The sequence below is a fragment of the Neltuma alba genome, unplaced genomic scaffold (assembly GCF_004799145.2).
Source record: "Neltuma alba isolate B1F8T4 unplaced genomic scaffold, ASM479914v2 tig00011027_pilon, whole genome shotgun sequence".
NCBI lineage: Eukaryota > Viridiplantae > Streptophyta > Magnoliopsida > Fabales > Fabaceae > Neltuma > Neltuma alba.
Genome location: NW_021635778.1, coordinates 43,316 through 66,815, shown reverse-complemented (window position 1 = coordinate 66,815; position 23,500 = coordinate 43,316). Strand labels below are relative to the sequence as shown.

The following is a 23,500-nucleotide window of genomic DNA, read 5'->3' as shown; positions in this document are numbered from 1 at the left end:
TTTTCATGTCATGCATTATTTTGCTGTTTCTGCCACCACTAAGATTCGAATCTCACCCTCTGATGCTGCACTATTCCCTGCCTTTGAAATTCTTCTTTTTCCTTTTTTCTTTTTGTTTTTTTTTTGGGGATTAAATGCTGGATTAACGCTATGCAAAGTACTTTGCTTCTTGCTTCTTGTTGCAATGAAATCGAAAAAAATTATAAGGAAATTTATTTGGGGCTACTCTGATGATCATCATGGGGTGAGTCTAGTCAAATGGAGTGAATTTTGTCAGCTTTTGAGGAATAGTGGTTGTAGATTTCTAAAATTTGAATCACAAAACAAGGATCTCTTCTCCAAACTTATTTACCATATGTTTTCACAGCTTGACACTCTTTGCGTTAAGGTCTTAAAAGGTAAATATAGGTCTGATGGCACAATAGAATCTACTATTCTTGTCAGATCTCACTCCTTTTACTTTTGGAGGAATATAGCTAAAATATGGCAAGATGCTTCCTTTCATGTTAGATGGAAACCTGGAGATGGTTATAAGATAAGATTCTGGTCAGATTATTGGGTTGGTGATTGTGGACCCTTAAAAAATCTTTCCTTTGCCTCTATCTCTGAATCTGGTCTCTCACAAACAATTCCTCATTATATTGATTCAAATGGTGGTTGGAGATGGCACTTGTTTGACCACTTGTTGCCACCAAATATTCTCCAAGAAATTTCTTCCACCAAAATTGCCTAGACCCCTTGTGCCCCTTCTTGTTATTGGAACCTCACGCTAACTAGAGATTTCACAACAAAATTAGCCTATCAAGCTGTTGAGTGTCTTAATTGGAATGTTGCTGATATAAACTGGACTCATATGGAAGCTCCCCATGGCGCAAAAAATATGAACCTTCACCTGACTGCTTATTAAAAGAAAGCTACTCACTAATTCTGAATGTCATAGAAGAGGAATGCGTATGGAAAGCCACTGCACCCTTTGTAATGCAAATGTAGAAGATATTAATCATGTCTCTAAGAATTGCCTGTTAACGTCCTCAGTTTGGAAGAAAGTTCTCCCATAAGACATGTGCATCGACTTTTTCAAGAATGATGTGGTGCCTTGGCTCAATAAAAAATTAGGTGACTCAAACTTAGATATTTTTTGGAAGATTGGGCTTTGTATAACTTACTGGAAATTATAAAAAGTCAGGAACCATCGCATTTTTACCTCTGAGACTTAAACAGCAGAAAGTATACTTGTTGACATTAGAATTAAAGTTGACCACAATGTAAAGAATTTTCCTGTAAAATCTTTCTCCTGTACAGTGTTTTTTTGATGAATTGAAATCTGCCCTTTTATTCAAAAAAAAAAAAAACTCATGAAAGACCTTTCATTTATAGAAAAGTATCTATGTCATTAAGCAACGAATGGCTTTAGTCTGCTCTCGAAATTCCAATAGTACAAAACTACACTCGCAATGCGAAGTTACTACACTGCCTTCTTATATTAACAAGGTTCGTGATTATACTGGATAATCTAGGTCTCCAGCATTCAAGTATTATCATGTGTGATTAAGCGTGGCTTTTTCATAAATGGGGCTAGGTCGGATAAAAAAAGTTAGTTCTTCACAATGCACAAATCAATGGTTAAATTTTTATTGAAAGAAATGCTCATATTTAATATCCAATAATATCTTGAAAAAAAACTATTTTTAAAAAACTAATCTAAGCTGGCCCATTTCACTTGGCCGAGTGATTTGATATATGAGCTGAAATCACTAACAAAGCCATGCTAAGTTGCTCTCCATATTCTATTGAAGTGTGTGCCATGTCACTCTCTCTAGTCTCTAGTCAGCCATGAATGTGTTGCTCTCATTCCTAAAAACATTTTTCATTTTTTACTTAATTAATGTTTATGGAATTAAAGAGAGCCACAGATTGTTGGGACCTAAAATGCACAAGTAATGGGCCCTCTCTTTTCTTATCCAAAATTAATGAGCATATATAAAAGTTTAAAACCACAGCCACACCAGCTTCCACATTCTCTATTAATTTCTTTAAAGAGCAATCCAATCAGAATACACTGAGAAAGGCTAACGACTCGAAACATTGAAATAAATAGAAAGAATAAGATCACACAATTAGAAAACTGTGTTCCCCAGAAACCCCACACCATCCAACATATGTGATTCTTGATTATTCATGTCCAAATGTTGGTGCTAAATCAAGATGTTCCATATGTATTGTCATTGATTACATAAAAAAAAAAATATAAATCGTGAATATTTTATCACATCTATTTTTGATAACGCAATTTACATTGAAAAACAATAATAATAGCAGTCACATTGAGAGGTAGAATACTCGACATGTCTTATGTCAGATTTTGAGTTTTAAACAAACAAAATTATGTTGGAAGATTTTCCTGCTAAATAAAACCCAACTTACCCTGACTTTGAAATGTCAATAAACAATGCTTATAATATTGAGTGTTTTTGCAAATTACTAAAAAGTGGACTACTTATTAAACATTCAAACCAGTCGAGGCATCAGTTTAATGAGACTCGACTGAATCATGATCAAATTGATATAATCTAGTTAAAATATTCAACAATATTAATATTTAACGATGAAAAGAGTAATATTTTTAAAAAAATATTGGTTTATACTAAAATAAGACAAGCGTATAGAATAAATTACATAAAATCCAACGAAATAAAATGATTGTCCTTTTTTTTTAAAACTTAAAACAACATCATTTTAGAGTTAACAAAAAAAATCCATAATCCAACTAAATGAATTCATTTAAAATTCTTGACTGAACTGAATGGGTGAATAGTTAACTGGTCTAATTTAAGGATCCAAATAAAATATTTGAGTCCTACCCATTACATAATAAAATAGCCACTTTTTTTTCAGCTAAGCACAAATATTTTCTTATTAGATATAATTTTATTCAAGGCAATTTCGCAAATAGTCGCCTTCTATTGCTTGCCAATTTTGGTCACATATTATAGTTATAATCCTTTCCATATCATGAGATTACTATTTGGATGCATGCGTTAGAGTGAGCTAGCCCCAGTTATGACTTATGTCGGCATTCAGTGAATGAGGCATCAATCACAACCAATTTAAAAAATATATATATATTGATGTAACCAACCAAAAACCAAAGTCATATTTTTCTTTCTTTTCGAGCTTCTTGGTGTTTTTCTATTTTTCTTTATGCAGATCAAAAGATATCACGTTCTGATTTGATCATATTTGTTTTTTGTTAATATTAATCTAATCAGTTCAGTGTATTATTACTGTTAATATCGGATGATTGATTCATTTGACTTGTGAGGCTGTGGTTGGTCTCTTTCATTTCTTTTTAAAATTAACTCAACATTATCCACTTGTTATTTATTGAATGGGATTTGAAAAAAGTTGCTCGAATCAATTTATTCTCGAAATTTCTATTCGTTTTATTTTATTTATCTTTTTTTAAGACATATCAAGTCAATTTTAGCAATCAATACAGACATCATTATCTCAACAAATTAAAATTAAAATTGAGCGACATGAATGTTAAATTCTCCCGACCACAGTTTTATCTATTTCACAAAGTTCAATTAATTCTATTTTTAATTTTACTGCTCATTGATTTCATGGTTCGTGTGAACTCTTTAAAATGATAAGAATAAGAATAAATAATATATTTCCTATAATGTACTATATATAATTTAAACCAACATTTTGATTTTTTAGTATAATATTATGCACCTTAATTTATTATACTTTTATGCAAAAATTTATAATTTATCATACTTTCTCTATTATATATATATATATATAGTATTTTAGACTTTTAATTTACTTCTAGGCTTTTAGTTCATACTAGTGCAAGACTAATTAAATTAAGAACCCACTTGTCACATAAGTTGGTGAGCAAAAGATTGCTAAATCTAAAAGAGAGCTATTAGAGCTTTAGTTCATTCAAATATTCAAAATTTAATCAACTTTTTTTTTTAAAAATATTATATACTTATTTGATGCTACATCCAACTAGATATTTATTATTTTTCTCTTCATACTCTTTCAGTCTTTCTCTTCACTTAGTTTTTCATATTATTTCCCACTCTTTTAAATGGGAGAAATTTTATTAATTAAAAATTTTATTAATTCACATGTTTTGAGTTTAAATAACTTTAAACGATAGACATTAGTAGCTACAGAATTAAAAAGATCATCATTATTTAGAAATAATAATGTTTTTGAAAATTAGATTTGATCAAACAATGGTTTAAATCAAAATAACGTAAACATAGTTTTGAACAACTGGACTGCAAAGTACATTGTTATAAGAAGGGGTTTGTTTTTTGCTTTTTCCCCCCCGAGAAATCGAGAAGCGTAATATATATATTAAAGAAAATTTGTCTCCGCGGCTGCAAGCCCTGCATTTCTTCCTGTAGCGCTGACAAGAATGAAGAAACGCACATAAATTATAAACTGAATTTTGAAATTAATGTCTTCTGTCCTTTCTTCCCTTCCTTCCATCTTCTCTCTGCCATTTCTCTCTCCCCTTCTGGTGCTTCTCACACTCTCCTCACATTCACGCTTCCCCACAACATCAAGCTTCTCAATTCACATTTCACAGTACCATCGCCTTCGTTCTTTTACAGACAACCCATTTTGATCTCTTACGCCACTCGTCACTGTCACTGTATGTCTCCTCATTAGCCCAGGAACTTGTTATATACAAAGCAGAGGTCTTGATAGAGATAACAATGGATACATAAACAAGCAGCAATGAGCTCAGTGTCTTTGACGGTCAAATGAGTTGGGGTTGTTTGATTTCCTTCTTTTGGGTTGTGAATGGGTTGTGTGGTTTCTCACTTAGCGGCGAAACTAGCCTTCTTTCCGCCGTCTCCGCCCACTTACCAACTCAAGAAGGGGGCCGACGGGAAGCTTATGGTGGTTTCGCCGCCGTCACCGTCGCCTTCCATGCTGATGCCGATTCCTTACGCGGATGATCCTTCCTTGGATGTTCTGTTCGTGGGCACTAAGTTTGGAAACAAGATTGTGGCTTTTTACCTCAGAAATCCTTACGCTCGCCTCACTCTGCTTTACTCTCACGGCAATGCTGCTGACCTGGGTCAACTCTACGACCTCTTCGTGCAGCTCAAGGTCAACCTTAAAGTTAACATCATTGGGTTAGTGCTTTTCTCTTCTTTAATCACTTTTGCATCCTTAATCACTTAAAACATGTTCAAGTTAGTTCATTTTCTGCTCCTGGTATTGCGTTCTCTGACCCTTTTGTGTTGCCTTGAATATGTGTGTGTATTTTTCACGGGGTTTTTTTAGTGTTTACCCAAGCTTGGATCTAAAACCAGGAATTAGATCTGGTGAATGTCTTCTGCTTTCCAATCAAAGGGAAAAGTGCGTGGGTTTTGGTGGCTGGCCTAAAGGTAAAAGATGAAGTGAATGGGGTGAAAGAAGATGGTTGAATTTATTAGTTAGTGCAAAACAGTCTTTTTCAGACCTTTCTTTGTCGTTCGTTGGATTTACTTTCTCCTCTGAATAAAGTAGCAATCGAGAGTTTTTCTTTCTTTCTTGGTTTTTTCCCCTTTTAACCATTGCATTGATTGATGAGAGGAGATAGGATAAGGATTAGCGTTTCCCTTGGTATTTCGTGCCGTTGGAGGAGTTATGACCTTCCCTTTTCAAACCCTCTAACTTTGTCTGTATTTTGAAAGGACGCTCCTTTTTTTCCCTCTCTTCAAAGCTCAATGTGCGTTTTGTGAACGTTTCCGAAATATGTTCATAATGATGCATCGTTGTTTGGTTCTCTCTCTCCAAGGAGTGAACGTTTCGAACAAGTTTGACTTGACTGGCACTGTCATGTTCACCTGGTCTTGGACGCAATCGGATTCCATACGTTTCAAGAGTTTCATAGCTATCCTGCTAATTTTCAAACACTTGAATTGATAATATTTTTCTGCAAATGTTTTTGGACAGATATGACTACTCTGGATATGGGGCCTCTACAGGCAAGGTAAGACTTGGAGAGATTTGAAAACTTTTGAAGCACATGTTTGCTTTATGAACAACTAGTATTTGGCCGCGTGAGTTGAGTTGTAGGGGGTTATGAAGTAAAAATGCTAGAAAAATTGTGTTGCTTGATAAATCCAGTGCGAAACATGTTATATGATAGGTGATGAATTCAAAACAGATTATCTAACATTCTAGCTAAATATGAGCAAGAAGTGAGACGTCAAACAGTTAATTGACAGAACACAAGTTTCAGATCCACAGGAATGTTTGCTTTATGAATAATGGAACACATAAGGCATACCCTCTACTTTCGCCGGTTAAAAATCTAAACCTTGAAGGTCAAATTGGCAAGTTGAATCTCTTAATTTGTGTATTTAGTAATAGAAATAGAGAGAGAAGGTGACACAAAAGAATATGACTACCTGTGGGACCTGAACCTCATCTTTCCAATTATAATCTCTCTTCTATTATTTCATTCTGAATGCATTATTATGCGTTCATCTTTTCTGAATGTAGATTCTTTGACTTGGTTGATGATGTCTTTATCTCAATGTCTGAACTTTTTCACTAGTTAAAGACTCCTGCTGACTTTTTCGGATTTGCTTTATGTCTTGCTTCTGAAATATGTTATACTCTTCCAGTCCTTAATATAGGATCCAATTGTTAAGTTAGTTTTAGTCCTAAATATAAGACTCATTTCTCATATTTATCAATTTTCTCTAAATTACCCCTATAGACACTCCCTCAACCATAATCAAATAGAAAAGGAAGAAGGGGTATTAAAAAAGATGATTATAGTATTTTAGAAAAAACATGTCACATTTTTTATAATTAACTAATTTACCTAACTTTCTTAATTTAATCAAGTTAGTTAAATGGGTTTTATATTAAGAACCGGAGGAGTAGTTTTTCTATGCTGGTCTCTTTCTTTAGATTGTTTCGTGATGGAAAACTGTTCTGTGAATGTCATGCTGTTGATTTTTACTGATGGTGTTACTGCTGTGAAAAATACAGCCCAGTGAATCCAACACATATGCTGATATAGAAGCAATATATGAATGCCTTGAGACTCAATATGGAGTTAGCCAAGAAGACTTGATCCTGTATGGACAGTCAGTCGGAAGTGGGCCAACACTGCACTTGGCGTCTAAGTTGCCAAGGTTGAGAGGCGTTGTTCTGCACAGTGGCATTCTTTCTGGTCTTCGTGTGCTCTGCCATGTCAAGTTCACTGTTTGCTTTGACATTTACAAGGTAAAGCTGTCTAACTTACACTGGGACATTTAACACCTGGTGAAACTTAGGTAATCCGGTATTATAGCACTGCATAAGCTAAAGCATGCACAATTGGCGTCTAATTTGTTTGACATGGCTACAAAATATAAAGAAATTTAATGACTAATGACTAGATACATTTGGTAGAGAACAGAGGAAAGATTAAAGAAGGCTCACTTTTCAAGACCTTAATTTTTGGAATCTTGGATTACCCAATACTTTGTTGGTGGCCTCCATATTTTATATGCATTTAGCTTGAGGTTATTAATGTTCACATCATACTCCTTCCGTATGTTTTTATATGATGTTTAAGGTTTTTGCGGAGAGATTAAGAAAGGCAATTGATGTTAAAATTTTCACTTGCATTCCAAATATGCCCCTTACAAAGAGTAGTAACTTGTGTGTGATGTCAAATAATTGAGGATACTAATATAAGGTTATGTTTGGAAAAAGTAATTAAGATTGTCTTGGAATTGCAAAGTGGCATGTAAATAGGAACAAAAAATTTTCCTTAAATAAAAGGAAACTGAAAGAGTATGTTGGTTTCTGCATCTTCTGCTATGATCCTGGTGTAATGGCTTTCTTACCTTTGCAGAACATCAACAAAATAAAGAAGGTGAAGTGCCCTGTACTCGTAATACATGTGAGTAAGATGCACTCTAATCATATTACTTTGCCTCTTTGCATTTGGTTCAAGACATTTTTATAGTACGCCTTTCTATCTTTGATTTCCAAATATTTTTGCTTATATGGAATTGACATAATTAAAAATTGGCAGGTATTTCATGAACAGGCATGATGCTTATTTTACCTTTCAGTAATTTCACAATGCTGTAATACTCTTTCTGTGTGTGAGTATATGAGAAACACAATGGGTAGATATTGCTTCCTTCAAGATGACTAATAAAACTAAAGATTATAGGATAGCCATAGCTGGTTGGAACATCAAATATTGTAGGAAAATTAGCGAAAAGTAAAAGCACCATGTCATGATATCAAGAAATATTTCGCTTCCATGTGGGAGACTTGACCTGAATACTTGGTCCTCCTTCTGTTCTTTTTTATAAGAGACAATTAACTGAATTACATTGATAAAATAGTTGGTGAACATTAGCTAGAGATAATAAATGGGTAAAAAATTTATTCTTTTTTTCTTTTAAAAAAAGCCCCTTATTTATGACAGAAAGCCTAAGAGACAGAATGTACTATTTAAACAATTTACCTCGATAATAAATGCAATGGTACTAATGAGTCAGTAAATGGGACAAAATGGAAAATTAACAAAAAATTAGAGATGGCCTTAAGTGCCTCTTATAAACAGAAACAAATCATACCCGAAAATTGTCTCTTATAAAAAGGAAATTGTCTCTTATAAAAAGGAATAGAGGGAGAAGGTTCACCAGCTTTGGTGTTGGATTTCCTCTTTGAAACATTCCCCTTTGAACATCTATGTTGCTGCTTGCGGGACTGCAACATATTTTCTTTGAGAATTTTAATCTGTCTTCTCACATCCGTGAGGCCTTTTTTTTTTTTTTTTAATCACTAAGCATTTAAGTTACAATTTCTCAATTAACCTTGAGTCATGCAAAAGATATCGTTACATCCCATCAATGAATTTCATGTTCATCTGTACTATGCCATGCATGAACTTCCATTACAGTGCCAATTACTCATAGACTGGAAACTGAGAAAAGTTGGCTAAATTATTAATACAGGGTACAGAGGATGACGTTGTCAATTTATTTCACGGCAATGGACTCTGGAAAATGGCAAGAGAACCATACGAGCCTTTGTGGATCAAAGGAGGTGGGCACTGCAACTTGGAACTTTACCCTGATTACATACGCCATCTCTGCAGATTTATCTTAGAGATGGAGAACATGACAACCCAAAAACGTCTCAAAAAGATTCGTCAAAGTCTGACAGCACAATCAAAGTCAAACACCAGTTCCACCTGCAGATGCTGTGGAATGAAATGTTGGAGACCAAAGGATCCGGAATGCTTAAAATGCAGCTGCACAAAATGTTGCTGGACCCCCAGATGTTGGAGACCTAACTTTTCCAGATGTTGCTCGTTACCGAAATCCATGAAATGCCTCAAACCACCTTGCTGCAGGACAAAATGCTCAAGACCAAGCTGCCATATAAATTGTTCGATGCGCTGCTGCTGCATTAAATGTTTCTGTTGGCAATGATGGGTGAGAAAACACAGCGGAGGCATAAAAGTGAAAAACAGGATGCTTAATGGTGGTGTTGACAAGCTTGTGTATATACACATAACAAAGCCCTTGAAATATAGTGCAGTGAACGAAGGGGAAACCGAAGGAAGTAGCGGATGGCAAATTTAGGAAATCTATAAGATCCAAAGTCCTCTGAGTTATTCTGAAGCTTCATCTTAAAGATTTTACTAAACTGTTTAGGCACACGATGATGAATAGCATTTTGTCTTCCATTTTGAAGCATTTATAAATAAGGTGTCAAGATTCTTCACCATTTCATCCACGTAGGAGCTGCAGGAAACGGACGATATAGTCTTTGGTGTATAAAGCATGGATTCTGGGATAAGAACAGGACATGAGAGGACAAATTTTGGAGCAGGCCAAGTCGTGTCTAGTACCCCCAATGTCCGACATATGTGATATGTGGGACACTGACTTGAAATGTCTCTGCTTTCCTGGGGAGAAAGCAGTGGTTAACAACAGAGTCAACAAATAGATGAGAAGCAAAATCATGTTCTATAGTTCAAAATCGAAAACATTAGATGGTTACACGTTAGAAAGTAAGGTTGAAGTGTATCCAGCACTCCTAAATGTTTTTTCTGGTACACCAGTGGCCTAATAATTTATGGTACAAGTTCGCTCTTAAAGTAATTAAAATGGTGTACTCATATCCCATGATGACAGATATGCAAGTTTGACCATGAAATTGGTGAGTTGGCTTATATTTGACCAAAACAATCTTATCTGGCATGTTTAATAAGCATGTGATGTGGCTTTTCTTGTTAAATCTTTTGTTTTGTTTAAAAATTATTGTTGCCGGCGTCTTCTCCAATCCCTCCTTCAATTGCACAAATGCACACGGTGTTTCTCCCCATGACTCATTTGGCCTCACCACCACCGTCGCCTCGTTCACTATCGGGTGGCTGTACAGCACTGATTCAACCTCCACGCTGCTCAGATTCTCACCCCCACTAATGATCACGTCCTTTGATCGATCTTTAATCTCTAAGTATCCATCTGGATGCATCACTCCCACGTCCCCCGTGTAGAACCATCCATTCTTGAAGCACTTGGAGTTTGCATTTGGATCTTTCAAGTAGCCCAATGTGAGGCAACCGCCCTGAAGAACTACTTCACCAAGGGTCGACCCATCTCGCTCCATGCTTATACCTGAATCCGGATCCACCACATCCAACTCCGTCATCCCGATGGTTCTCACCCCCTGCCACTCTGATTTCAGAGATAATTTTTAAACAAAACAAAAGATTTAACAAGGAAAGCCACATCACATGCTTATTATACATGCTAGATAAGATTTGTTTTGATCAAACTTAGGCTGACTCATCAATTTCACAGTCAAACCGACAAATCTGTTACTATGGGATATGGGTACACCATTTTAATTATTTTAAAGACGAACTTGCACTATAAATTATTTTAGGCCACTAAGTGCACAAAAAAAAAATACTTGGAGGTATTGAGTGCACTTTAACCCTAAAAAGTATTAAGTACTTTGGTTGGATTATGAGTACTTTTCATAGGCTATTAAAATTTGAAAGAGACAAGGGAAGCATTTATATTCTGTACCTATAAAGTCGGTTCCATCCTCCCTGTGGTGTTCTCTTTCTCGTGAAAAACTGTGTGCAAGTTGATCCTAAGGGGACGACCAAAAACCAAAAACACTAAAGCCATTGATGCTATCGTCTTAATTAATTTCTCTAAAATAAATTTATTCTTGAGTTAAATGAAAAAATTGACAAGGATTCCTATCAAGTTAATTTGAATTGCTAGGACAAGGGCTGCGAAGAACCTGCCAACATGTGCTTGCTTTTTCTTTTTTCTTTGAACTTAACGTTCTGCTTGTTTTAGGTCAAAGTGTGAGCAGCTTCCCCCCATCTTATTTCGGTTCGATTTATAATTATTTATTACAAGACACTTTTTTTTACTTATATAGTCTAATAAATATTATTGATTATTTGTAAATAACAAGATTTGTTATAAATATTAATATATTGGCTTTTTTTTTGTGAAAACATTTAGGTGAGTTAGATGGGAAAGGCCCTGATTTTGCAATTCATGATGTATTTATGAAATTACTTACAAATCTTTATACCTCAAACAATACTTACTTATTTTGCACTTCATGACAATACACACAAATTACTTCTAAACCGAGTTTTGACATTAGCTTTGGATTCAAACTTGTGTTGAAATAATAATAGTAGTAGTGACATTTTTTTGGGTACAAAAAGTAGTAGTCACATTAAGATAAATATTGATTAGATCTTTTTTTTTTTTTCCATGCGTAGGTATGCTTTTACTCTACTACTAAGGACAATTTTATTCGATGCAATGTTAAGTACTAAATGTAAATACTTTTTTGAATAGAGATTCGAATTTTAGTTTGCCGTAGGTACGAGAGATTAGGCTCCTTCCTTTAGACTTAATGCTCTTTGATTGCTCAGATTATATATTCGATTGACAGACAAAACTGATGCTTCAGTCTCTTTTGGAGGGGATCCAAACGCACGCCGTTGGGTCCATTATCCATTTGTTCTCGCAAATATTCTGTCCACTTTCGTGTTTTGCTGTCCATATTCCAAGTTTTTGTTTTCTCATATAATGATATAACATATACACCCAATTAATTCTTTCTTTATGCACATGGCATTGTTGGTAATGCTGCTTACTTAGAGGCACATGCCTCCACCATATAACTCCCCAAAGTCCCTCTTTTAAAGGCCAAATTCTGGCAGTGTCCAAGTCCGACACAAGATATGCCATGTTTGCTTTGGTCTACAATTAGTTTCAAAGCAATTGAAATGCTATTTAATATGCGCGCATACATGCAGGTTATAAATTTTCGAACTTTGGTCATGAAGCAGCGGATGAAATTTTCAAGTAAATTAACTTCAGTCTCAAGGTTTTGAATAAAATTTAAAAACGAAAAGTTACCCTGCTATATATGAACAAACTAATATCAAATATGACAAGATTTAATCAACTCATTTATTTATTTCTACTAATTAATAAATGAAAAGTTAAATTTACTCTCTATACTTACATTACATATATCTCAACATCAATCATCTCATATCGGCCTGTTCACTCTCATCCACCGGCGTTGAAGTACGGCTTCCCCGCCTGGAGCGCCGCGGATGGTGGCTGCCGCCAAACCTCAACCTTCCGGTTTCCTTAAACCTCTGTCTCTCAGAGGGTATGATAACACACTCCGGCGGCGGCACAGGGTACCTCAAAGTATCATAGCAGTATGAGTAGTACATGTAACGCCCCCGGAACCTCCGCATGGCGCGGCGGCGCGCCGGAGTTATCACAGCATAGTCTTGTGCTTCGAGCTGGGCGTGCCGGTTGGAGCAAGCACCGGCGGGGACTTGTTGGATGGGGTCAACAGAGCAACCGTCAATGACGAGGTCCTTGAACTCTGATACAAAAGGAGCGAACTTGTAGTTCACTTTGTATTTACCACCTGAAGTGGCCCAATTGGAAGCATCCCATAGGGTTGCATATAGTGACATTGGCTTTGACGGGTAATCACCGCCCATTTCCTCACTTCTTTTCACCTCTCTTACTGGTACTTCATCTATGTAAAATCTGCAAATCCACCAAGTTTCAGATGTCAATGCCGGAAAAAGAATGAGTAGAAAGAGAGAATACATGGAAAAAAAAGAGTGACACACATGCGAATCCAGAATCCAGAATCCTCATCCTCTGAAGTCGGAACTTCTAAAGTTTTGTAGTTCATAAAGTACACACCTTGCGTTGATGCAAATTTTAATTAAGGATAAGAACAAATTAAATAATTAGCGATAAAAAATAAATTACATATATGCCTTACTAAGTTGAATAGTATTAACCTTTACAAATTTCAGAAACACCAGTTTGATAGATTTCGGATTCCACACGGCACTTGTATTATCCCCCCCCCCTCTAAATGGTAAGGCAAGGAAGGAAGGATTCGATCTAAAAATTTTAGACACAAGTTTGTTTAATTGTTTAATAGTTTGAGCCGCTTTTGTGTCAATTATTTTAAAATAAGAAATTCGCAGCTGAAGTTTTTTTTTTGTTACACTAGATAAAGTCAATACAAGTTAGCTGAGTTGGCTAAAGAGATCTTAATTAAGCTTTTTAATTATATGCAAGAGGAAGTCTATTTCTCTTTCATCGATCGCTTAGGGGTCAACTATCCTTACTAGGCAAAATTTGTAACGCTAGACGACTCCTCGTTCAGGTATGACTCTGAATTTAGAAGTTAAATACAAGTTACTGGAAATAATATTCTAAATTTGATCTCTCACAGCCTCTAGAAAACACCAAACTTACAGCTAATATAATTTCTATCTTTAAAGAGGAAAAAAATTGGAGCAAAGTTGGTAAGCAATAAATGCATAGATGCATATATTCCAATGTGAAGAATGATATTGGGCCAGCTGGTTTTGAATTCAATGAAAGGAAATAATAATGTGGGGACAAAGTTTTCCAAACAATGCAGGAATCTATGAGCTAGCTTAGTTTGGTAGTCTAACAAAAATTGCTGCGCCATGTATTAAAAGCACTAAAGAATCCAATTCACATGCTTCTTCATAGCGCATGAAAATAATTCCACATTTTAAAATTTCATATATATGACAGTGTAGGCCTATCAATTGGATCAATAACCTTCTCAATTTTTTGTCAACTTTCAAATACATGTGCAAAGAAATTAACTTTTAAGGAAGAAATTAAAGAAAATTCAGCCGTATTCTAGAACCACACAAAATGGGTTAGGCGTTCAGCAAAATTTAGAATCATTATTTTGCCCACGACCACCACAATCTATTCAAGCTTTCAACGTCACAGTGCCAATTCAAAGCTTTGAAAATTCTGTCAATACCAAGGACCGTGACGTTTGGGTGCCCGTGTGAGTGGATATATATATATATATATATATATATAACTAAAAAACCAAAAAAGAAGAAAGGAAGAGTCCTCCCATATCACATGTATTCTATTCAGAAGGATAAGCACAAAATTTATGCGAGAAATACAACTTGTATAATCTAATTTATTGTCAAGCGCTCGGAAGGAAAAGATAGTTGTTTCGAAAAATGTATAAATTACAAAAACTTTATACTGGCTATGTATAATTGTGGGAGGGAAGGACCCTCTTTTATATAAATATATATATATAGCCGAAAAAAAAATGAATGAATTATATTAAGCATCAATAAAGTTAAAGCCATCTTTTCAGCAATGAAAAGTTGAAACTATTGGCCAATTTGATAGTTCACAAGTCGTAGAAGCATCCCACACGCAATTCCAAACACTCACGTTATGTCAAACAAACCTGTGATCAATCAAACATCCCAAAACTTCTCTTGAAAAAAAAAAACAAACACCATCCGCCCATTTACACATGAACACAGCACAGTTTTCGCTTGGGATTACATATATATATATATATATAGAGAGAGAGAGAGAGAGAGGCATACACACACATCTTCAGCAATTCAGGAAGTTAAATTTATAATTATTACGAGTAAGAAGGAAAAATAGAAAAATTAAGATGAGACTCACATGATGCTGCTTGGGGTCCAGAGAATGCTGTATCTGTGAAACTCTTTGGTTGGGTCGAACCAGAGACGGTATCGTTCCTCACGGCCACGATGTGTGCTTCCGTTACCGTACAAATTCGTCTGAAACCTCCACGGTTTTCCTGCAATATTGCCTAAGAACTCGAAGTCCAACTCGTCGTGAGTCTTCTCGAATACATCACCGTTTGATGTCTGTTATAACAAATTCAAATAAGCAATACTCATATTACTCAAACTGTGCTTTCGAATTTCGCGCTGGTGATTAACAGTAATCTCACATATTCACCAGACTCCAGAAAACCTGATTAATTAACTATCAAAATGTATTCGATTGTGAAAAATAAATAAATATTATGCACACAAACATACGTAAAAGGCGACGCAAACGCCAGCTGTGTAATCCGAAGGCAACTTGATGTTCGCGCTGAAGAATCCGTACTGGTACATGCTGGAGGAGATGAAACCTGAACCTGTTTCATCGAAAAAGAACGAAAATCAGAATACAGACAAACACACACTCGCGCGCGCGCGCAGAGCCTTTGAAATGATGAAATTACCGGTGAAGCGATCGAGGAGAAGGCGGACGCCGTTGCCATCGGGAGAGCGAACGACGTTGCCGTCACCGAACAAAGGAGAGTAGGCGTCGTCGAAGGGAGTGGTGGTGAGGTTAAACGACGCGGCGTTGTGGAATAAGGCGAGGGAGAAGAAGAGGAATACGAAGGAGCAATAGGAGAGAAGACGATGATGAGTTCTGGGAATTATCCCGAAACAGCATGAGCGATCCATACATACGAAACTCAAGCGTTTGCGTCTCTGCGTTTTTCTCTCTCACTCTTCCACTTTCTTTGCTTCGATCTCTCAGACACACACAAGCTCACGACCCGAAATGATTGCTAAGGAGAGAAGAACGGAAAAGAATTGAAGACGATGATGACAATGGGGACGGGGGCTTGGCGCGTCTAATATCCTTCTTAATGTCTCACTTTTTTAATTTTTTTCCTTTTTTTTAAATAATTTTTATCTGAATAAAATAAAAGACATTGTAATATCTTTCTGTGAGATAATCTTTATGATTTTTAGAAAAAACATCAAAACCAAGGTCAAAAGTTCCTGGCGTGTTTGTAACCTTCAAACCATGGTTTCAGAAGTATTTTACAAAACGAGACAAATTCCTCTACATATTTACTTCGTAAACCGTAAAAACACTTTTGAAATCATGTTTTGGGGGGTGTTTGGATACCCTGAAAAGTACTTCTCAAAAGCACTTTTCCGTAAATCGAGATAAACTCATCCACATATTTACTTCGTAGACCGTAAAATCACTTCTGAAACTATGGTTTGGTTTTCATCCAAACACCCTCTTGGTTTCTATCCAAACACCCCCTGATATATTAATTATGTAAAAGCACTTAAAATGTAGAACTCCTCATGTCCTAATTATAAGGTAGAGAGAAGATTTTTTTAGTTCTATTTATAGAACACTGAGAGAAATTTTTTGTATAGATGTACCATTTTCCCTTTTATTTATTATTATGTTAACTTTGTTTGTATGAGATATAGTGTATATTAAATAGGGATAAAATTAAAAAGTTATTGAATTTTAAATGAGAATTAATAAAGTTTAAAATTTTTTTTTGTTTATATAAAACATGTTGGAAGTGACTTATAAATAGAATTAAAAGAATAGTATCTAAGTAGCTATGAGCAACTTACCTTAATACTTTGGGGCAAATTTTTTTCAACTGGCCGCCAACATATATACAAAATGCAAAATGGAAGATATTTGTACATAATTAAAAAATATGTTACACTTGAAGACTTAAGACCTTATATACTTTTGCGTAATTAATTTTTTAATCAAAGATGACCACTTTGTCCAAACTACCCAATTTAAACTGAAAATGTGAGGCATTATAACTAAGAAACCTCCCAAAGTCAAGGCGGTCTTACTTTTGCGCGTGGGCTGCCAGCCGAATCAGGTTTAAATATTTCCATGTGTACGATAATGCCCTCGCTTGCTCAGGGATATTATGAGACACGCCACTCACATATCCCATGACACGGACGATGGTGGTTACAAATTTTTAATTATTTTTTTAATCTTTAAAAGAGAATCTTTCCCCCATTGTTATATTTGTTTTTTCATGTTTACAAAATCCGACCACCATATGGGATTGGATTAAAATGTTGTTCTGTACCAATGTTATCCTCTGATAACGAATTTTATTATTCAATAATGTTCTGAGTAACATGAATCTCATAATTCAATTATATGCAATCAAAATAGAAGTTTCACTTGCAAGTAATAATTGTTACGAAAGTCATCATACACATCACTTATTATTTTTATGTGCTATCAATTTCATTATTCAAATGCTATATTGTTAAATGGGAATTATTTTCTTAAGAGACGTTGTTTGCTTTCATGCTAAGTCAGATATAAGAGCTCACATGTAAATTGTCATAATCCATTTTATTGTGACCAATGTTTATTAGCATAATATTACGAGGAAACCATTTTAAAATATCTACATTTCTTGTTCAATTTTTAATTTGATATATATATTTAGTTTTTCTCTCTTTATAGATTACTTAACCTTAATTTGTAAGCACTATTAACCCGTTATAGATACTAACGGTTTTAACAAAAGTCACCAAGTTAACGTCGCTAATAGAGCAAAATCAAAGGAATCAATAGAAAGAAAACAATATATGTATCAATTTTTTTAACCTAGAATAAGTACCTGCAAAATATTTTTTCCTAATAATATTTATTTAATTTATTTAGTGTGTGAATTTTGCACAATCTTCATTTCCAAGCTGTTATGCTGTGTGTGTGTGAAAGTTCTTGGTTACAACTTACAACTCAAAAGTGACCTTTGCTTATCCAAACAGAATTGTATTTTATAACACATATTTAAACGTATATAATAGGGCCATCCATGCTTGATATTAAAAACTAAAATGACCCCGAAAAAGAAAGGAATTGAAGGAGAAAGGAATAAAGCAAAGGGGGGGTGATGAATTGACGAAGACTCTCCACGCGTAGTGTTTAAAGTGCCAAAGCCTCTTATCCTTTCCATAAAGAAGATTAGGCTTCTCATTAAATCTTTGAAATTTGAATTGCATGCTTCCTTATTAAGTTAATTATATTTATAGTGAAAAGCACTTAGTTGTTTCTAGAAGAGGTATCGTGGTGGTCAATTCTCAACGCAAATAAAAAGCACTTCCAAACATTTTATCAAAATAAAATAAGAAAATTGAATATACATTATACCATTAAATTATGTCTAAAAGCACTATAAATTTACAAATTTATAGTGAAGAAGCTCATGCACCTGTTATGCTTATGGAAGATTGTCCTCGTGATCTCTTATTTAAAGTAAGAATTATGATTCCGTTTGGTATAAAACATTACTCATACACTTATTATGCTTATGGAAGATTGTCCTTGTGATCTCTTATTTAAGCTAAGAATTATGATTCTGTTTGATACAAAACATTAAAAATAAAAAGTGGAGATTATCATGATTAGGTTCGATAAAATACGTTAAAAGAGTATTTAGTATGAAAAGCTACTTGTTATTTGATACTGGACAAACTCACATACGTAAGATTGGAAAATATCATAAAAGGAGACGATATTATTCAATCTCACCTACATATCTATACAATAAGAAATTACTCACACTAAATACTCTTTATTGATTTTTTATTTCAATCTTAATCATAATCCTCACTTTTCATTCTTAATACTCCCAGCTAAACAGAACCTAAGGGAATTACTTGGAGTCGGCTAACCCTGACTGTCCTTGCCACTTGGTACCTTATAACGTTAAGAAGAAGAGGAAATAATTATTGTACAATGTTATTAACTATGTGGTATAATAATGAAAATAACGAAGATTGCATAGAAGACACACAAATTTTATGACGACATTATTGTCATCTGCCATTATCAATTATAGAAACAAAACAATCATGTTCAATAAGATCCTAGCTGTTTTGAATTATGGATTTTATTTTATAAAAAAATGACGTATATAAGACGCCTTAATTAGATACCAAACTTGAGTGGCAAAAAGCTCCCTCTCAAGATCAAAGCAGTCTTCTCATACACTCATGACACTGAGAGGGATGCGAGGAGCTTACACGTTTGTGGCTTTAGTTGGTCAAAATTTTAAATACATTGAGATTTAATTATTTAAACTAAAAATATTAATCATCACTCACATACACAAAAAAAAACTTTTAAAATTTCCAAAAGCATAAGAAACATTTATTTATTTATGTGTCTATCTTCACCGAAAGATTCCTCCCCCGCAGCACTCGATATAAAGTCATAATACTAAATTAAATGACACTTTTTTTTTTAATGACACCTTTAAGGGTCCATTTGGATCAGCGATTGAAAAGTAGCTTATTGAAAAAGTAGCTTTTAGAAAAGTGAAATTGGGTAAAAGCTAAATTGGATAAGTTGAATTGTGTTTGGATTAGAGTTCAGAAAAGCTAGTTTGTAAAAGTGAGATTGGTAAAAGATTGTTTGGATTATAGTTGAGTGAAAATAAGTTTAGTTGTAAAATGACCCAAATGGGTATGAGTTTTAATAAATAATGAAATATTATTAAAAAAATAATTTCACATAATACAATGAAATTAAAATAATTTAATATGAAGAAGTCACAAAAAATATTTTAAATATAAAGTGAAAAATGAAAAAATAAAAGTATATTTTTATGAGCATATTTAAAAATAAAAATATATTTCTAATTTATTCATTACTTTTAACTGATTTTTTATTATTTACAAATTAGTTATTTGATGCTTATAATAAGAACCAAAGGAGGTAATAAATTTCTTAACTTTTTCTCTCTCCATATTTCAAAAGCTATAAGCCATAAGTTATAAGTCATAAGCTGTTAATTTTAACTTATAGCTTATTGTAGCTTTTCATACAAAAGCCCGATTGCAGAAAAGCTGATCCAAACGGACTCATTGTGTCAATCGGGCTTATAGAGCTTATAAGCTACTTATAAGCTAAAAATAAGTGATGCCAAACAGGCACCAAGTGCAACACAAATAAGCCCAGCCTGACTCAAAAAATGAAATAAATAAGCGTGGGTTAAAAATAAAGAATTAACATACTTATAAATATATGCGTATGGATAACACTTAAATCAAATTTTTTATATCTATTATGTCAGGTTTTCATATAATTATATATTTTGTTTTTAAAATATTAACGTTTAATAAAATATATGACCATATATATTCTGAGAAAACTAGAATAAGCATAAGTAACTTAAGTACTACCTCCGGTCCTAATTATAAGAGCCAGTTGACTAATTTGAGGAGATTAAAAAAGTAAGTTGAGTTAGTTATTTGTCCTAAATAAGTATTGTTTTTCCTAAAATATCCTTGCTAATCAAGTGTATTGATTAAAACTCTTATTATTAGAAGGGATACTTTGGAAAAAAATGTATAAATATGAGAGACAAAGTGGATTGGGATCTTATATTTAGGACCAAAATAAAAGTCAAACAGGGTCTTATATTAAGGACCGGAGGTAGTATTTATAGATATATAGTCAGTTTGTAACGAACTGTTTTTCACTTTTACCACAAAACGTTGACTCGGTTTGTTATACTCCCTCCGTTTCTTATTATAAGAGACAAATAATCAAATTATGTTGATAAAAAAACAGTTAAAATTAGTTGAGAACAATTAATATGTCAAAAGTATAATATTTTTTCCAACAATGCCCTCATTAATAAAGAGGGAGTATGAGAGAAAACAATTAAATTATTAAAAGAAAGAGAAGTGGGAGGGAGAGAGAGTATGAGTTGGAGAGAAAATAAATAGGGGTAAAATAGGAAATCAATACAAAAAATAGAGACAATATTTAAGTGTCTCTTATATATAGAAGTATACCATAAACATCAAATGTCTCTTATAATAAAGAACGGAGGGAGTAGTTGAGATTGAGAAAGGAAGATCGGAAGGAAGCAAAACAAAGCACGAGGGGGGAGATGGGGCATAATTGTCCGGAAGAAGGGAAAGACGGGAGTATTAGTAATTTGGTAAAAAAGAAGGGGCAATTAAGGAAAAAAAAGGCATTTGATTTTTCCTAACAGTCAAAAGTGGAATGCCTCTTCAATTCTTACATTTTCGTTATGACCCCGCGTCCGAAACTCGCGGCGGCGTTATATACTCCTTTTTTATTTTTACTTTATTTTTTAAAATAATAATTGGGCCGTTATACTTTTATTATCGTACGCGACAAGACTGCATATCTCAAACATAAAAAATAATTTTAATTATTTATGCAAGAAAAAAAAGGTCAAATCACTCTAATAATCCTGAATTATTTTTTTTTAGCACAATTGCTTCTTGTGTAGGCAAACTAACCAGGAATAACGCGGAGGAACTTGAAACCAAAATATGAACATTTAAGGGATGACAACAACTTGCTGGTGATGACCCTAGGATTTTATTTGCTAGTAATGGGTTTAAAATACAAGGAGGATTTGAGTTATAATTCTTTAATGGATTCCAGTTTGTTTTGATCTTTCATTAATTTTGTTTTAGAGGTTGTGTTATACTCCCTTAGCCTTATAGAATCTAATTGTGAAATTAATATTTGTCTTAAATCTAAAAATTATCTAGCATATTTATCATTTTTTTTTTCAAATTACCTTTAGTAGTATTATCTTAACAACAATTAAGTAGGAGAGATAGAGGGTATTGAGTAATACGATAGGAGATTTGAGATGTTTTATGAGAAACTTGTCATATCTATTATAATTAATTAATTTATTCAACTTTTTTTAATATAATTAAATTAGTTAAAAAGGTATTCTTCTAGTTTTATTTATAGGATAGAGAGATAATTTTTTTATCCTATTTATAATTCACTTCATTATATTTTTAGTGTGAATGTATTATTTTGTTCTTCTTTTTATTATAGTGTAGGTAATTTTCTCTTTTGAAAGGTGTATATATTAAATATAGATAAAATTAACAATTTATTATATTTTAATGAAAAATTAATACATTTTAAGATTTTTCTTAGTTAGTATAAAATATACTAAAAATGTTTTATAAACAAGATCATAGAAGCATTATAGAAGAGTATATTATACTTGATGTCACTACTGGCTGACATTTAATTCCGCAGTTACCTGTGTCTTCTCTCAACGGCTCCTTTCCATGTTTTAATTGTTACCTTCCTAAAAAGCCACATTACACTAATTGTTACCTCCGATTCCCCCCCGGGGCTTCATCTCCCTTGCTTTCCAAGTGTAGTCCTTTGTATACTAGATTTGAGTTGCCTTCGTCCTTTGCTATCACGGTAAAAATTATTTATAAACACATTTTATGTCAATTGAGATAAAATTTTTCTCACATATTTACCTCATATTCTGTAAATCATGATTAAAAAGCTACTTATAAGCTATTTCAAATTGCCTCTTAATGTTTGAGCCTATCTTATTCTTCCTCTTTTGGTTACAAGTTGTTTGTTTATTATTACTCATGATCTTGAGTAATTAATACTCTTCAATTTCTCAGTTACTTTTGCCTTCTTAACAGTTGCTTGTGGTATTTTAACTGCCTTTTACTTAGGTATTCATGAATTTACGATATATGGTCCTTTACTTTCAATTTTTGTTTTTTTGGAGTGCTTGGATTAACTTTATGTAAGAAGGGTTTTGTCACACCCTATGTGAAAATAGTTTTTAAAGTGCTTTTAAGACTAAACATTCACCTCATTGTATCATTATGTACCTATATATAACTCATTTGTATCTTATTTTCACATATTAAGAAATAATGCACCAAATTCATAACAAAAATTCAAATCTACCTTTATTAAAGAAAGGGCAATTGAAAAAATGTGTTGTACATTTTCTCTCAAATATTTTCTTTATCTTATACAGCAAAACTGAAAAAAAAATCATTAATTACCCACAAGTAACTTGTATTTGAGAATTTTTTTTTATAAGTAACTTACATATAGGAACAGTGTCGTATATTGCTTTCCAAGAATCCATCCAATCTTTCTAGATTACTAACCATTTTCGGTGAACATGCAACTAACAAGTAATATTACTATATTAGGTTGACAAATCAAATATTATCTCTAGTTCTTAATATAAGAGTTAATTTAATTTTTAATTTGGTTTTAAATATAACACTCTAATCTATTTTGTCTATAATATTTATCCATTTTTTAAAGTAGTCTTTATAGTAGTTACATATATTAAATATTTCATTAAGTAATGCTACCTCTAATTTTTAATATAAAAACTCATTTGACTTTTATTTTGGTCCAAAATATAAAATTCTAATTCACTTTGTCCCTTTTATTTATTCATTCTTTTTCAAGGTGATCCTTGTAATAATAGT

The 23,500-nt window shown here is 33.5% G+C and overlaps 2 protein-coding genes across 2 annotated transcripts; one reads left to right on the top strand and one right to left on the bottom strand.

Annotated features, from left to right (window-relative positions):
• The first annotated feature begins 4,427 nt into the window (after positions 1-4,427).
• LOC114760847 (alpha/beta hydrolase domain-containing protein 17B) lies at positions 4,428-10,095 on the top strand. Its single transcript, XM_028950140.1, has 5 exons — positions 4,428-5,171; positions 5,977-6,013; positions 7,027-7,263; positions 7,880-7,927; positions 9,000-10,095. The coding sequence occupies exons 1-5, from the start codon at positions 4,834-4,836 to the stop codon at positions 9,477-9,479; spliced, it is 1,140 nt and encodes a 379-aa protein (XP_028805973.1). The 5' UTR covers positions 4,428-4,833; the 3' UTR covers positions 9,480-10,095.
• Positions 10,096-12,443: 2,348 nt separating this feature from the next.
• LOC114760836 (probable xyloglucan endotransglucosylase/hydrolase protein 30) lies at positions 12,444-16,031 on the bottom strand. Its single transcript, XM_028950130.1, has 4 exons — positions 15,652-16,031; positions 15,464-15,564; positions 15,078-15,286; positions 12,444-13,115 (listed from the first exon to the last, which is right to left on the bottom strand). The coding sequence occupies exons 1-4, from the start codon at positions 15,878-15,880 to the stop codon at positions 12,590-12,592; spliced, it is 1,065 nt and encodes a 354-aa protein (XP_028805963.1). The 5' UTR covers positions 15,881-16,031; the 3' UTR covers positions 12,444-12,589.
• Between the last annotated feature and the right edge of the window lie 7,469 nt (positions 16,032-23,500).